At 37.4% G+C, this 16,405-nt stretch overlaps 1 protein-coding gene across 3 annotated transcripts in view; it reads left to right on the forward strand.

The window, feature by feature from the left end:
* Window positions 1-757: 757 nt before the first annotated feature.
* The window catches only part of MTMR1 (myotubularin related protein 1), a 34,586-nt gene continuing 18,938 nt past the window's right edge, over window positions 758-16,405 (forward strand). Inside the window, exons 1-13 of one of the 3 annotated variants that reach the window (XM_008949917.1) lie at window positions 773-859; window positions 3,481-3,504; window positions 5,729-5,779; window positions 7,122-7,197; window positions 8,056-8,150; window positions 8,369-8,476; window positions 8,889-8,990; window positions 9,698-9,781; window positions 10,270-10,419; window positions 11,177-11,365; window positions 11,845-12,030; window positions 14,970-15,176; window positions 15,981-16,073. In XM_008949917.1, the coding sequence (XP_008948165.1) occupies window positions 7,152-7,197; window positions 8,056-8,150; window positions 8,369-8,476; window positions 8,889-8,990; window positions 9,698-9,781; window positions 10,270-10,419; window positions 11,177-11,365; window positions 11,845-12,030; window positions 14,970-15,176; window positions 15,981-16,073 (1,260 nt within the window). In that variant the 5' untranslated portion in view covers window positions 773-859; window positions 3,481-3,504; window positions 5,729-5,779; window positions 7,122-7,151. Of the gene's footprint in view, window positions 860-3,480; window positions 3,505-5,728; window positions 5,780-7,121; window positions 7,198-8,055; window positions 8,151-8,368; window positions 8,477-8,888; window positions 8,991-9,697; window positions 9,782-10,269; window positions 10,420-11,176; window positions 11,366-11,844; window positions 12,031-14,969; window positions 15,177-15,980; window positions 16,074-16,405 lie in introns of all 3 variants that reach the window. The other 2 variants (XM_008949918.1, XM_008949919.1) reach the window with 2 other exon arrangements.

Below are 16,405 nucleotides of genomic sequence, written 5' to 3' on the forward strand. Positions count from 1 at the left end.
AGTTTTGAAGGAGATCTAGTGCAGCTCAGAGCCACTGGCCACAAATTAATTCCTTCTCGCTGTTGGTATTACATGATTTGTAAGCAGCACTGGTTCAGGCAGCTGTTCTCAAAATGCCTCATCTGGGATTTAGTGTGATTCTGCTATTTAGGTGCTTTCTCTTTAGGGTTCTTATGAACGTCCTACACTGCAGAATTCCTTGGTGGCATGGAAAGATTATTCAAAGACTATTTTATGAATAGGAAAAAAAAATACAGCTAACTAGAAGTTGTGCTTTAGAAAACATGTATTTTCTACATTGAACATAGAATACAACACTAATGCAGTTTAAATTAAGTACTAGCACAGAGTAATTTAATTTTGAGGATTTGCTAAATAATCAAGAAATTATAAGGAAAGTTTAAGGAGTTTCCCATTACTTGCCTAAATTAATTCTAAAGGTGGCTTTGAGAAACAAATGTATGACTGATGAAAAAAAATTGCACTGGACAAGAAAACAGTTTTATAAGTTCCTAGAACCCTAACCTCACTTTTAACCTACTAACAGCTCTACATCTGTCTTGAGATCTAGTAAAATATTTTCCCTAATTTGGTCAGTGAAACAGTTGCATCCTGGCCACAAAGCAAGATAATTTTTATGATGTTAGTGATCATTTATGGTCTTGTTTTCTGAATGTGCTCAGTTGCTATACTGTTCTCAATGTACTTTCTAAATTGTCGCTAAATAATTTGAAATACTCTTTGTTTTTGTAGCCCAACTGGATCCCACGTGGAATGGTGTAAACAGCTGATAGCTGCAACCATTTCTAGTCAGATTTCGGGGGCAGTCCCATCAGAAGGTGTGCCTAGAGACTACAGGGTAAGTGATTTAAGGAATTCATTGACTGGTTCAAGCTAAAAGAGTGAATGATCAGGCAAGTCCTTTCTAACTTGATTATCAGGTGGTGAGTACTTAAGTGATCTCTGAACGATTCAGAACTAGAAACATCTCATTATGTGTAGGAGTCTTTTCAATCTGCTTTGTGTTTCTTGTGTGGTTAGAATAGTGCCATTGAAGTCTACAGAATAAAAATTCAGTGAGAGGTGAAAGGAAAATTACAAGTCAATGTTATGAATGAGATGCCAAAAGTGAGTTGTCTTTTCTTTTGATTACTACGTTAAAAAGTTTTGGTAAGGTAGATTAATAGTTCCAGGCTGAAATTGTTTCTAGGTTGTGTCATTCGGAGTACAGAATTAAGCTTTCCAGGTTTCACAAAAAATAAATGCATATGTCTTTGTTACTGTGCAAAGAACATAAATGACTGTAATTTTTCATGGGTTTTCACCAGAGACAGAGAATTTAGTATCAAACAAACAAACAAATCACCTTTTTCTTTCCTTCCCAGCAATGTAATTGTCACTGAGGTAATGATTGCACAGTACGGTTTACCCAGGAGCTTCCAGTGTGATTTTTTACCCCTATTCTTTCAGCTTATTTTCCATTTCCTATATGCAGCCAGATAACTGAAGGATCAGGAGTGGAGCATATGCAGTTTTCCTCCTCTTACAAATTGACGAAAGTAATCTGTGCTTCAGGTCTGTTACAGAAACCCAGGCTGCTGCTATCTAGATCCTTTTTTCTTCCTATATTTGAAACAGTTTAATGGTCTTTGTGCAGAATGGCCAAATGAAGAATTAATCCTTTTTTTAAAACTAGATTTTAAATTCTTTTCTAATGTGGTCTGTGATTAAAAAGCTTGTTGTCCAGCCCCAGAATATTTTAGGTTCTGTGGCAGCAGGTCGGATTCAGCCCAAGCCTGAGGATGAATCCACACAATGTTTTTGACCGTAGTCTACTTAAAAATTCACCTCACAGAGTTTCACTCTATTGGCACTGTCAGCAGCTTATACTCATGAAAAAGTGTAGCTCTTCCATACTGTTGCAGCTGAATTGCAAATGCTTACTTCAGGTCAAGGCTAACATCTTTGATAACACATTGTGGGAAACCTTGCATTACAGCCCTCGTGTTGTGTGTGCCCTGTAGATCAAGGATGTCATTTTAGTAAAATGGAAGTGTGTAAGCTTGGTGTTCAGTTTATCTCTGAGTTAGAACACAGTCATCTGGAATGAAAATCACTTTTTAATTCTAAATAACCTCCTTCTTTATACCAAACTCATCCTGGATATTATTCAACAAGAATAAGTCTTTCAAGGCCTAGTTAAAATTCAATTTCATTCTCTGTTTCTTAGAAAGAAAAGAAAAAAATTGGTGGCATGCAGAAGTTTTGTACATAAATTGCATTTGGCTTTATTGCATTGCTGTGATATAAAGTCCCTTATTTGTGGATAGTATAATGGAATTTTTATCCTAGAGTATCTTTAGTTCTGTTCAGGACTGGTATGGTGGGAAGTGGTGTCTGCTTTGGGAGAGGGATTCCTTTGCATTTAGGCGAGTCAGTACCACTGACAGGCTATTTTTATTCATTGTCACTATGGAATTCACATGTAAAATGATAGTGCCCCTTTATAGCTCAGCTTTCCCTTAAGGCATCTTTCCCTTTCGATGCATGCTGACCGATTTTCTGGGTCTTTGTTACTTCGAATTGCTGCATTTAGAGACTAGATAGTAACAACTATCTAGTTCCACTACAATCCGTCTGTAACAACTTGGAAATTTCAGGTAGAGCCAGATGTGGATGTTTGCTCCTGGAACTGCTCAGGCAGTTCTTTCTGCTGGACTTACCAACATTTCACTGCTTTAATCATTCTTTCACCCTTTTTGTAATGTTTCAATCAATATGTTTGCAGAAACAGTTAAAAATGTTCTTTCTTGTATCTCAGGGTGTATCTCATGTCAGAGTACCTCTACCAGAGGAATTCAGGGGAGAGGGGAATCCAATGGAAGCAAAGGGGCTGCAGATAAAATTCTCAGAACTGGAGAGCCCTTGCTTGCTAAACCCCACAGCAGCAGGATCTCACCCTGAGCTGGAACTCTACTGGGACATGCACTCTGCCAGGAGAGTGTTCTTCAGTGAGGGGCTCATGTGAATGAAAACTGCTTAGTTGATAGCTGAGGATAGACACCTTCAGAAGCTGAGAAGAGTTGTTGGTGTCCTTGTTTTGCCATTTGAAGCTAAAAGATGTGGTGGTTGTACTTCATGGCTGTTACTGCAGGCTTGTTGTCTTCCACCTAGAAGGATTCCCAGGCTCTTTCTTCTCTCTTCCCAATAGCACGTTGTAACTGGATGAAAGGATGGTTAGGAATCGAAGTTTCAGAAGAGCTTGGTGTTTGTTACATCACTAAAATGAAGTGCTAGGTTGTTTTTAGACCAAAATTGTGCTGCAAAGGAGAGCTACTAGATCTGCATCGTTTTATCTTGTTCTTTCAAAATCCAAAATTTTTGGGAGTTCTTCTGAAAAACTGATGAAGTGAGATATAATTATCTTGAACAAATCAAGTCTGTGTTTTGTTGGATAACATTTTATATTTTAACTAACAGGTGTACAGGAGGCCTGTCACACGGGTAAGATTACTTTTGGCTGGCAGTGAAATGGCCTCCTACCTGTTTGTCTCTTGTGCCGTGTGAGGTCTTGGTGTGTCAGCCGTTCTTCTTACCTCATTAATGGTCTTTATGATCCAGTCAGACCCTTTTGCTATGCAGTGCAACAGCTTCTTTGCCATCAAAATGCTTTATATACATTACAATGTTTTTGTGAGCAATAAAAGTCAATGTGTAAGAGAGCGATATTTTAAAATTATGTTATGAATGTGCAATACTAACTTCAGTTTTATTACATTAATTTTGACAAAATGGATGCTTGCAACTGAGGCTTACATGCTTTGGACTACAGAGTACTGTATTAGCTGCTCTAACATGTTATCTATGCTGGAGAATATTAGTAGTAAAAGTGTTAAATCTTTGTCTGTCCAATTCAAATAAGATAGTGGTTCATGCTTGCCTTTGTACGTGCTCTACCTTAATTGTTACTACCCTGTAGGAGGATTGAAAGTTAGGTTTGCAGTTAGACACTAGTGCAATGACCTGCATCTTTTTAATGATCATTTTGAGGCTAGGTCTTGCCCATTGTTCACTGGAGATGTAAAAAGGGCATGCCTTGTTTTCTTGTCTCTCTCTCCCCCTTAGTAACATTTATGAAGTGAGAAATTATCTGGATAGTGTTCTGACATTGTTCATGAAATGTGTCTCACACTTTTATTCAAACAAAGACCTCTTGTTCAGCCTCAAACCAAGAGATGAAGTCTGAATGATTTCTTTTTCTCATCTGTTGTTCACATATTTGAAAATGATGTGTTTAGTCCAGTCATACAAATTCACAAGTTGATCTTTTTCTTTGTTTCTTTTTCTTTTTTTTTTAATAGATAGCTCTTGAAATAACTGGTCTGGGTCGAGTAACAAAAATTGATTGTTTTCAGTTAGTTTTTCATAGTTCTTTGTAAAGTCTTTGATCCTTAAATGATCTGCTGTGCTTCTGTCTCTTTCATTTGTTTAAATTTTTTTTAGTGTATTTGCTGGTTATCCTGGTTTTCTTTCAGAGATCACAATATCTACTTTGCTTTAATTTCAGAGACAACATTTTTAGAGTCTGAAATCAAAGTAATTTCTGTTTAACAGAATTCCACCAATACATAAATGTTAGGAGTCCTTTATAAATTGGAATTTTTTTTTAATTAATTATAACTTTTTAAACATCTGTAGACTTCAAATTTTCTGAAGATATCTGAAGTCCTCCTACATTTTTCTTTTTTGAGAGTTCTGCACAAATACCGTAAGAAGAAAAATCCACTTCAGCAAACATTTGTAAATTTAGACTGAGGCTGGTTTTACAGTCTATCAAGTGAGAAGCTCTTTGCATGTTTGCTGAGAACAATTGACTGTCACGATCTCAGCTCCTCTCCAGGTCCTGAAGGAGGACGCCAGAAGAACAGTTTTGACTGAATATATTAAAAAAATTAGTTCATATGACCCTGTGACACTTGTCCTTCTTTCTGGGGTGGCTAGGGACCTTAGGTTTCTTAAAGAGATTTAATTAATATTCAAGATTTTGTGCCAGTATGATGCAAAAATAAATTAACATAAAAATGTGAATGGTTTGCAGTCTTTGCTGTGAGGAGCGATCTTAGGTTCTGTAAAGTTACTGGCTAGTTTTCCATCAAGAACACAGGAGTTGCTGGAAAAATATGTGAAACCATGTAAAAACTGAAAGTTCAATTAAAACATTTTACACAGAAGCATTTTTAAAGTTGTCTGGATACTTCTGTTTGATGTTGACCAGTTTTTAACTCATGAGACTGCATGAGTCCTCCCCTAATGCTACCATTGCAAGCTGTACTCAAGTTTCTTCTCGTGATAAGCATGTGGCATACTTCACATTAATTTTCTGCACTATATGGTTGGTTGTCTTAAAAAGATAGTACATGCTTTTATGTTCTTATCTACCAGCACTGATGCTTTTGTGAGAAGGAGAGTAACTTTTTCTTTTGAGTTGTGCCAAATAACATTAAAAGGATAGTGCTAATAGCTTGGATCCCTTTCTGTGGAAAGTTGTTCATGCCAGGAGTGGAAGATTTTGAATAGCAGAACTGGAGTTGAAGTATATGCTGTCTTTTTAAGGAAACAAAAATAAAAAAGGGAAACAGAAAAGCAAAGATTCTGTCCTTTCACCTGTTGTCTGCATGTTTTTTCCTGTTACTTCTCTCTTGCTCTGCTGCTGCCTCATGCAATGCAGGAGATTCAGGATGGACACAATGGCTATCATTCTGAAGCAGAACCTGATCAGGTGGCAAGTTTTACTCATCTTTCATTCATTAACTGTGTAGCAAGGTACTATATATTAGTACTTGTACAGTACATACAAGTCTTAGAGTTCTGATGCAAGCGAATCCATAGAAAGCTTTATAGTGTGTTAACTGGTTATGTGCTAGGGAAGGTTTTTCTGTAATGTGTAGTCTAAATTGTAATAGTAATCCCCTGTCTGACACAGCACATCCACCCCTCTACGTTTGTAAGTGTTGGCTAATTCTCTACACATTACCTTTTGTGGTTGGGTGCTGAATATAAAATTGTTAGTTTCCAAGAAAATATAAAGCCAGAGATCAATTTAAATATCTTTAGAAATTATTTGTCAGTGAGGGCTTGGGCAGTTTGTTTGGAGACAGACAGATACTACGCATTATTTTTATGTGGATCAGAGCTGTAATACAAGGGAAGAGGTATTTGTTTACTCTGACATAGCCCATGCATTCTTACTTCAGGGTGTAAAAAATGGAAACCTTAGTTGACCTGAGAGAGATCACTTTCTCACATAGTTCTTAAAAGTCCCTCAAACCCTTTTATTCTTTAATTGAAGTCTTAGTACATTGTAAATCTCAGCCACCAATGAAGGACCCAGAGGATCAATCTTGTATGATTCAGGAATGAAGCCAATTACCTAAATGAAAATTTATGGAACTAGCCCTTATTTTAAAATTGCTAATTGTTCTTCTATATTTCATTATTACTTAATTTTTAATCTGATCTTCTGGATCCAAAATTCCTATAATGGACCTCTTCTGTAACCTGTGACACTTTCAGTAGAGTATTGATTGAAACGGAGCATCATGGGGTGCTTCTGACTTCTTGCTATAAGACAAAGTTAAAATATTAAATAAAAAAAGCTTCTGCCAGATAATTCTCAGATTAAAATACTCAAATATTAAATAAACAACATTAAGAATAGAGAAAAAATTATCATGAGCCTTAAAATGTTCCAAAGTAGGTAAAGTATCCCAAATAATACCTGTATTTATCAAATCGCTAACAAATTATTAATTACAAATTTTGGCTGATGTTACTGTTCCTACTTTTGTATGCTCTATGTAGCTAGCCTGTGAAACTAACTGTTGCATAAATGCTTTAGTAGTATATGTTACTAACATGTACGTCTGCATAGCATTTATAATACCAAGGTTTGTGTGCATTTTTTTTTTTTACTATGGCACTGTTTAATACAGTTGTGTCTTGTAAAAAAAGATACACTTCCTGTGTTCAGTAATCTGGTAGTAAAAGCACTTTGCATCAAAATGTATGGACATAGTGCAGAGGGAAAGTGATATTTACTCATGGTTTTGGATCTCTGCCAGGCACTGCGGGATGGAAATAAACTAGCACAGATGGAAGAGGCTCCACTTTTTCCTGGAGAATCAATCAAAGTGATTGGTAAGCATATACTATTGAGTACTGCACTGAATACTATTAAATCACTAGTTTATTGATTTAAAGAGCAATTATTATTTCCTTTTGACTTCTGTTATTTTAATTTAATAGTACTTTAGCTTAGATGGTTTCATGTAGATCTCTTTTCTCTGTCTTTTAAATCCAAATGTAGGAAGGAAAAGTCAGTTCCAGAGTACTCCATATAGATAAATTATTTTTTTTCAAAAGTTAGTTTGTTTCATGCAGGTATATGGGTTGTGGGTTGTAATTCTGCTTGGGGATGCCCAGGATTCATAGATTCAGAAGCTTCAAAATTGTGGTAGCAAAGAAGATGAAGTTATGGAATACTTAGTTTTCAGTTCTTATTTCACTTTGACCTGTGACAGCAAGCTCTGTGTTCTTAAGTACAGTATTTGACTAGAAAAGCATACTAGCTCTTTAAAATACAAGTGAAAATGAAGATATGGGCATATAACTGAATGATTTGGAGGTCAGTTGCTTATACATCAGTACTTGCCCATTTAGATGCTTTCTGTGAGGTGCTTCACACATCGGGGCAGGGACCAGAGCTGCCTGCAGCTCAGAATTCCAGCAGGTGCTTTGTTACCTGCCTGCCCTTCCGCAGCCCGTGGTAGCTGAGCCCAGTCCTGGTTGCTGCGTAGCTGCTGAGCAGCAGTGGGGCTGAGCAATTTATTTCCATTGTTGAGGTAAGACAGTTCTTTCAGTCCTGACAGCACCTGAAGAGTGGGCTTTCTTATAGAGATCAAGCATAAAAGTCTTGCTATTTTTAATTAGAAATAGATTTTTATGGAACAAATGTCTATAATAGTAAAACAAAGCTTTAATTGGTCTGTTTTCCAGCGAAAGATGTTATGTATATCTGTCCATTTATGGGAGCAGTCAGTGGTACACTAACAGTGACGGACTTCAGAATGTATATCAAAAGTGTTGAAAGGGTAAGACTTCAATATCTATCTGCATTTTATTTCAGGTAGGAACGTTGCTGAAGTAGATATCAGAGAGTGACCACTTTGGTCTAAGTGAAGTGTAATGTTCCACAGCAGTCTGGTAAACAGGAATTAGAGTTGGCCCAAATGAAACATACATGAATAACACTAATGCGTGTTCTTCCAAATTTAACAAAATTAATTTGTTTTATATTCAAATATTTCAGGATCCACCTTTTGTTGTTGATGTTCCCCTTGGTGTCATAAGTAGAGTTGAAAAAATTGGAGTACAGAGCCATGGAGACAACTCGTGTGGTATAGAAATAGTTTGCAAGGTATGATTCATGGTGGAGATTCATTCGTACTGAAGTATTTTCATTTCATTTTTCTGTAAGAGGAATTTTTGTGCACATCTGCTGTTTTTCTCTCTGATCAGTTCCCTGTATTTGAACCCTGCTTCAGTTAGATATTTCAATTCCTCTTACGATACTTGCAGACTTAAACACTTCTGCCTTTTGTCTCAAGAGTGAATTCAAAGGAAAAGTGGCTATTTTTGTATCTGGCAATTCTACTGACAGCCCTAGTCATCTGATACGAGCACCTACAGAACTCTGTTCTAATGTAGGTTAGATGATGCCAGTGACGTAGTGCTGCATATATGCCTTCTTCCAATCAAATTTCATATAACTGCTTTTTTTTTTTTTTTAATTTATCATAGCATAAAGTAGTGTAACTTATTTTTGACAGGACATGAGAAATCTCCGGCTGGCCTATAAACAAGAAGAGCAGAACAGATTGGAGATTTTTGAAAACCTTGTAACACGTGCATTTCCTGTTTCTAATGGGCTGGTAAGTCTTAAGATGTAGAAAAGGCTGTCCCTGGCTCTCCTTTTTTTGGAAAGTGTAGGTGGGGGAAATACAAGGGCTGTATAACAAACACTGAAAAGCTGATTAATAAAATGACAGCAAGCTGCTCTGACCCTGTTTCCTTTTTGCATTCCTTTGTAAGATGTTACGCTGCATCCTGCTGTCAGGTGGTTAGAGTGAGTCAAGTTGTACATAACCTGTGAGATCTATATTTGCCTGTTGTTACTAACTAAAAATATGTGTGTATCGACCCTTGTTTTCTGCAGTAGGTAATTCAGTCTAGAAGTTCTGTTTGAAACAACAACTAGGTACAGTCAGTCTTATTAGTTAGCTGCAGGATGTGATTTCATTTCCTCGTATGGGTAAGGATCTGGCTGGGAGTCAGGAGAACAATTTCTTCATCCTGGCTTTGCCATTGATTATATGATATGATATATCATATCATATGATTATATGATCACAGTCAAGTAACTTCAACTCTCTCTGTTTCCTAACAATTTTCTTAATTATATAGCGTGTATTTGAAGGAGGAAGCTTGTTTTTATTCTCTTTCTGGCAGTCTTGACTGAAGATTTTCAATCTGCTGTTAAAGAGTTTTACAGGTGTTGCATTTTAAGTACTAGATCATTCACTTATTGTGCATACAGCCCATCAGGCAGTAATTTATGTCTTTGCTTTGTTCTCTTTAGCCTCTTTTTGCGTTCAGCTATAAAGAAAAGTTTGCTGTTAATGGCTGGAAAGTATATGATCCAATGGCAGAATATAAGAGGCAGGTAAGCTATATAAATAATTGGTGTATTATTTTTTTTTCTCCATCTCCCCAAGAGGCATTTATATAAGAAAAAAATTTTCAAGAAAACTCAAAATTTTCAGCCCTAGCCTCTTACAGAGACTGTTTAGATCTCATGTTTAGATAATAAAATGCAAGTGGCCTGATGTGGAGAGTGTGGAGCACCTGCTGAAGTTGATGGAGATAACAAGTGCTGAATACTTGAGCAAACTGGTCTGTCTTAACATGCATTCTTAAATCTACATGTTTCCAAAGCTGTTTTTTTATTTTGGATATCAGTATTAAAGATAATAAATAGGGAAGACTTTCAGTGCTTTGGTTTATGGTTCAATATGAAGACTTAGTTTATAGATTATTTAGAAGAAAAATGTGTGCTTGCTCCTTTTACATAGCATATATACATTTTCATCACCCCAAACTTGATTATGTGAGGTTCTAACCTGAAAAATCCAATTTTTTTTTTCTCTACAGGGCTTGCCTAATGAAAGTTGGAAAATATCCAAAATTAACAGCACCTATGAGCTTTGTGATACATATCCTGCTATTCTTGTTGTGCCAACCAGTGTAAAGGATGATGACCTGTCAAAAGTGGCAGCATTTAGAGCAAAAGGCAGGGTGCCAGTAAGTGCATCTTTTACGAGGAGTTACAAGAACTCTACAAATTTGTAGCTTATAAGAAATTATCTGGGGTCTTTTAGGCTATTTTTTTAAATAACAGTGGGCCACCTTACTTCCTGAATGGTGGGTTGGGCTAATAAAGAAGAATTAGGCTTGATGGGTTTAGTGCTGAAGAGAGTAACTCAAATGTGGGTCTAATTGGTTGGTTATTTCACCATGTAATATGTTTTTGTTTGGAGCCAACACTTCTAAGCCACAGTGGTATCTGATGCTAATTCACATATTTGCTTGTGTTCTGATTTGCTGTGGAACGTGTTAAAGCCATAGGAGTTTTCTTGAGAACAGACAAGTTTTGCAGTAGCATGAGAACCTTTATTAAATATAAAGAACCTCTTTAAATATATTTAGATGGTAACTGTTCTCATGCTATAGATCTACTTAGTCAGGTCTATAGAACATGGAAACAGTTCTTCCTCCATTGCTCTTCTTTTTTCTTCTAATTGGTAAGATGCCATAGCAGGCTTAGTTTTTATTAGAAATAGAAGCTGAGATGTTTAGAATCCCATTGTATCTCGAGCTCGGAGTTGGGATGAGCAGTGCCAGTGTGCTGTCAATATGTTTGGCATCAGCTTGCCCTTAAACTTGCATTTGCTGGTTAGCCAGGAAATAATTCCATGTAGGCAGTCTGGTGCCTAATTGCCCTCTGGGCTCCTGCTTTTATGGCAGTATAGTGAACTAAAACACTTTTCTTTGCTTCCAGGTGTTATCCTGGATTCACCCTGAGAGCCAGGCCACGATAACGCGGTGCAGCCAGCCCTCGGTGGGCCCCAGCGATAAGCGCTGCAAAGAAGATGAAAAATACCTGCAGACAATAATGGATGCCAATGCTCAGTCACATAAACTTATCATCTTTGATGCCAGGCAGAATAGTGTTGCAGATACAAACAAGGTAGGTTGCTGTTATGACTAATACTGGTAGTTCCGTTTTTATTACAAGGCTGAAGGTTGAGTAAGAGATGGGAATGAGGAGAACCTGGTGTTGAAAAGAGAGAAAAAGGGGTCTCTAAAGAGACCATGGGAAGGAAGGTAAGTTGCTTGTAGCATTGGAAAGGTCTGCAGGAATTGAAGGCAGCATGAAGACACAGCTGAGAAATGATGCAGTAAAGCCCACAAAAGACCAAAGTTTTTAGCAGTAAAAAGGGGAAGGTATACAGGTGTATTATCAAATGTTGCCTATTAGAGTAAGAATCCCTCTCACCTAAAAAAATACCATAGTGCTTCTTAGAAAAACAGAAGCCAAATACCCATTTTTAATAGTGCTTAAATAATCATTTCTCTCACAAAATTCTGAAACCTCACCACAATAACTCTCAACTTTACACTGAAGTCCTGTACATGTTCTTTTCTATTTTTACTTTTGAATGACAGGCAAAAGGCGGAGGCTACGAAAGTGAAAGTGCCTACCCAAATGCAGAGCTGGTCTTTCTGGAAATTCATAATATACACGTAATGAGAGAATCCCTGCGTAAGCTGAAGGAAATAGTTTATCCTACTATTGATGAAACTCGGTGGCTGTCGAATGTGGACTCCACACATTGGCTGGAATATATAAGGGTAAAATACTTCTGATGTGAAAAACCAATTGTTCTTTTAAACCATGTTTTTAACTTGCATTTCTAAATAATGTCCGTGTTTAAGCATGCTGCTTTGATCAGGGTAATCTTATAAAAAAAGCTTAATTTTTAAATGGTCACATAAAACATGGCATTTTAAGCTTTCCATAATAACTTTGTATTTCCAGTTTAATGCATTGGTAGGTAATGAGTTAATTCCTGATAGCACAGCATTGTATTTAGTGCTGGACAGTGTTTTATTTTCTTGAGAGGGAATGTTTGTGAGCAGTCCAGGGTTATCCCTGCTATTTGGAAGAATGCCCTGGGAACTTCAGATTGTGTGAACCACTGCCAAAAGCACTCGACTGTAGTTTCTAGAGTCCTTCTCATCCTTCCCTCCTTCAATGCAGTGTTAGTGTTCATGTGTCGGGCACCTACATTTTCATGGGCTGTTTACAGCCAGTGCTCTACTGGGTTATAATCTGCTCCATTATTTAACATGATACTAAAATAAATCACTAAAACACTCAGTTTTACAGCCTGTTTCACTAACCTCTGAAATGCTTTAAAAATAGATTGTTTTATTATCAAGTTCACTCCTCTGCTTATAATGAATATGAATGGAGTAGAATTTATTAGCAGCTGGCTCAAATGCCACTCATGCGAAACATGCTTGGGATTGTTCATGAGTTTGACTTTGTGTTAACTACTGGTTGGTAACTGCAGTAGGAGAACCAGTAGAGGGAGCAAATGCTTAAATTAAGAATTAAACAAATGCAGTGATCTTTTGGGAATGGTTTAATTTTCTTGTTCTCTTGAAGCTGGACTATTTCAAACAGCTTTGGGAATCTTAGTGTCTAGAAACCTTTTCTTATCAGTCTGTCCTGAAGTACAATAGTCTGTTTTTAGAAGTGGAGTTGTTTTGGCCAGTGGTCACCTTTCATTGACGTTGACTTTAGTGGGGTTCCTGTGTTTAGATGGCATCAGAGGTGGGCCTTGATACCACTGTTGCACAGGTGACAATAGCATAGTGATTTGAAATTAAATGTAAAGTATTGTAAAGAGCAGACACACCCGTAACATCCTCTATGAATCTGTCCCCAAAGGGATGCTGATGTTACAGTATTGCCATCACAAACCACAGCCTGCTTGCTTTAAAGCTGCCAGCAGTGTGTTAACAGTGTTGATAGTGTCTCCCTGTGCTTTTATCCAGGAATCACTTGCCTTTCCTTGCTTATTTGATTTGGCTTGTAGTGGCAATTAACAAATCCACAGCTTTATTTTAACACATCTTCTGTTTTCTGGGCTCAGACCAGTGTGGTTGTGTCCCAGTCTAATGCAACTCAGTCCTAGAAATTCACCTTCCTAGCACTGGGCATCCACAGCACTTTGAAAGTGGTCCAGGAGTGTCTGGAGAGGCACCAGAAACATTCAGCTTGTGGGAAGACAGTAGTAACAACAAGTAGAGTCTCTTGGTGCTTTTTACACACCCAGCATGTTTCCTCACTACCTCCAGGGTATTTTCTGTCTTTCAGGGAAGAACTTGTGCTATTAATTATTTTTAAACCAATTCTCATTTTCCAAACCAATCCAAGTTAATCGTTAGGAGCCCTAGCTGAAATACTGTGATGGTTGCTCAGTTTTGAAACATTTTCAGCTGTACTCCTTCAGAGGCATCTGTGTTCTCTTTAGGACAATTTAGAGCAAGCTATTGCAAACTTGTGTGTTAGACAGATTTATTTTCTGCTTTTACCAAACTGTTTTGATATTTGCACTTTTTTTAGTGCAGTAGAGTTTTGTAACTGAAATAATTGGCAATTAACTAGTTCAGACCACTAGCTCTGTTCTCCTGTAGAAGCTTTTGTGTTGTTTCCTGGTATTTCCGTCCCAACATCCTTCAGTTTTGCCATAAAAGATACCAGCAATGAAAGAAACAATCAGTGAAAACTGTCTCTAAAGCATGGTTCTCAAAATAGCTTTGAAGACTGGTCTTGTATGCAGCTTTTCCAGCTGATGCTGGCTTTCTTACTTTCCAGAAGATGTTTTTACATGCCAGGGAAGGGAAGAATGCAAGGATTTTGCAAGATTCCATTTTCTGATGTTGGAATGCAGACTAGGAATTTCTTTTGTGGTCCTATTCTAGTGCTTTTCTTTTTTCACGTTTTTGAGTGCCATGATAGGTCCTGTTACAGAAACAGATCTTCATAGGAGAGAGATTCTTCAAGTTTTTAAAAAACTATAGAGTGGCATAAGAGAACAGGAGAGGGGTTTTTTTTTTGTGTGGGGAGAAGACCAACAAATTCACACAGGTGATATCAGTCCTGTGTCATTTCTGTCCTTTGCTCTCCAGCATGCTGTGGAATCCACTCTATTAATAAACAGACTGCTCATGGGTTGAATACTTGTATACAATGTATACTTCATGCACCAACAAATGAGCACAGGCTCCAAGACTGGAGTTTCCGGGTTTGTTTGGGTTCTGTTTTGATTTAGATTAGCTGGATAGTTTGTCCCTTTCTCTAAACTTAGTAGCTAAGGACTGAAAGCTGAGGGAGAAAGAGTGATTGACTTGTGAAAACGAAGATGCTGTAAGTTCAGCCTGTGGAATAGGTTACAGGATCCGTGTCTTTTCTTAATGATACAGAGTTTCAGATTTAATTTAGGGAAGGGATTCCCAGGTTATCTTGCTATGTGCTAATAATAATGGAGAGCTGGTAAGAACTCGTTCCTGGGCAGCAGTGCACAGAGGTTTTGCACCTCTAGAAGTATGCGTTCCACCATTTAGAAATCTCCAATTTAAAGCAGTGCTGTCCAAATTATTATTAATCTGAAGCTTTAAAATATATTAAACTTAGAAGTATAAAATTATAACTCTTTGGGGTTTGATAGAGGTCTGTATAGTATTTAATATGCTTGTTTGTTTATTTTTGTTTATTTAAGATGCTTCTTGCTGGAGCAGTAAGAATTGCAGATAAAATTGAATCTGGTAAAACATCTGTGGTGGTACACTGCAGTGATGGCTGGGATCGAACTGCACAGCTCACTGCACTAGCTATGCTTATGCTGGACAGCTATTACAGAACTATCAAGGGGTTTGAAGTTCTTATAGAGAAAGAATGGATAAGTTTTGGACACCGATTTGCAATGGTAAGTTGAAAGATTTAGTGTGCGGTTTGTCACCTTCAAGGTTTTTGTTTTGAATAGCATCTTTTCTCACAGTATCTGCTGCATTTTAGTCATTATCTCTGGTGTCCTTCTCTCAATGATGAGGGTGTATCAGGGAATTGTGATATTCTCATTTTTAACGGGAAATCTGTGTCTCTGGTATAATATAAAGTAAATTAGAATTAAGTGGCTTGAACATAAGGGTTTAAAAAAATTACATGGCTTTTCTATGAGGAAGAGGGGTTGTAACACATTGCTTCATCTTCATGAACAAACTTAGGAATGGAGAAACAAGGAGAACAATTGAGGTGTCTGGAAGGTAAAATTGCTGGAACCATTTCTCCGATTTAAGGTTGAAGTGTTTAACACATGGGCTAGTGGGGAATTAGGACACAGAGCCAACAAAATGTCAGAGTAATTTGACTCTAAGATGATTTAAGAGAAACGATGTGTAAGTATGGCAGGTGGATATGGAGTAGTCATTGTTTCAGTACAGTTTTAGTAAATACCTACTGGTAGAAATAAATGGCTGTGCAATGAAAGGTGGGGATACAACTAGCACACCTTTGTTGACCAAGTGTCTTTCCAGCTCTGCTCAACAGCAAAGGCGTGTCCGTAAGTGAATATTGAGATGATTTTTGAGTCATTGGAAGATAGAGGTCAGCATAATGGATTTGCTTGTCTTGATCACCATTGGAACGTGTTTAAAACTTACTCAGCTTTGAAGTGTTTGGATGGCATTGTAAAAACACTAGACTGAAATGAAAAGTTTGGTTTGACTTTCAGCGAGTAGGACATGGAGATGATGATCACGCTGATGCAGACAGATCTCCCATCTTCCTTCAGTTCATCGACTGTGTTTGGCAAATGACAAAGCAGGTAAGATGCTTAAGAGCATATTTCTGTGAGGTCACAGTCCTTATCTTGGAAACATAATTAACACAGGAGAACAAATACCTTTGCCAGAACAGTAGTGTGTTTTGTGAAGTTGGTCGTGCTGTGCTGCACTGTGCACAGATAAGAGAAACTTTGCTCAGAGTGAGGTGTAAGGAGCTAGAGTAGAAGTATTGACTTGAAACCAAAATACTGTGAATCCCTTTTGTTTAAAATAGGCTTTCAAAGAATTCTCTGATTACATAAATGGAGTTATTGATGAGATAAATTATTTGCATTGCATATCTGCTGGCAGAGTAAATTCTTGTATGGATTTA

The sequence above is a fragment of the Merops nubicus genome, unplaced genomic scaffold (assembly GCF_000691845.1).
Source record: "Merops nubicus isolate BGI_N331 unplaced genomic scaffold, ASM69184v1 scaffold14491, whole genome shotgun sequence".
In the NCBI taxonomy this organism is placed as follows: domain Eukaryota; kingdom Metazoa; phylum Chordata; class Aves; order Coraciiformes; family Meropidae; genus Merops; species Merops nubicus.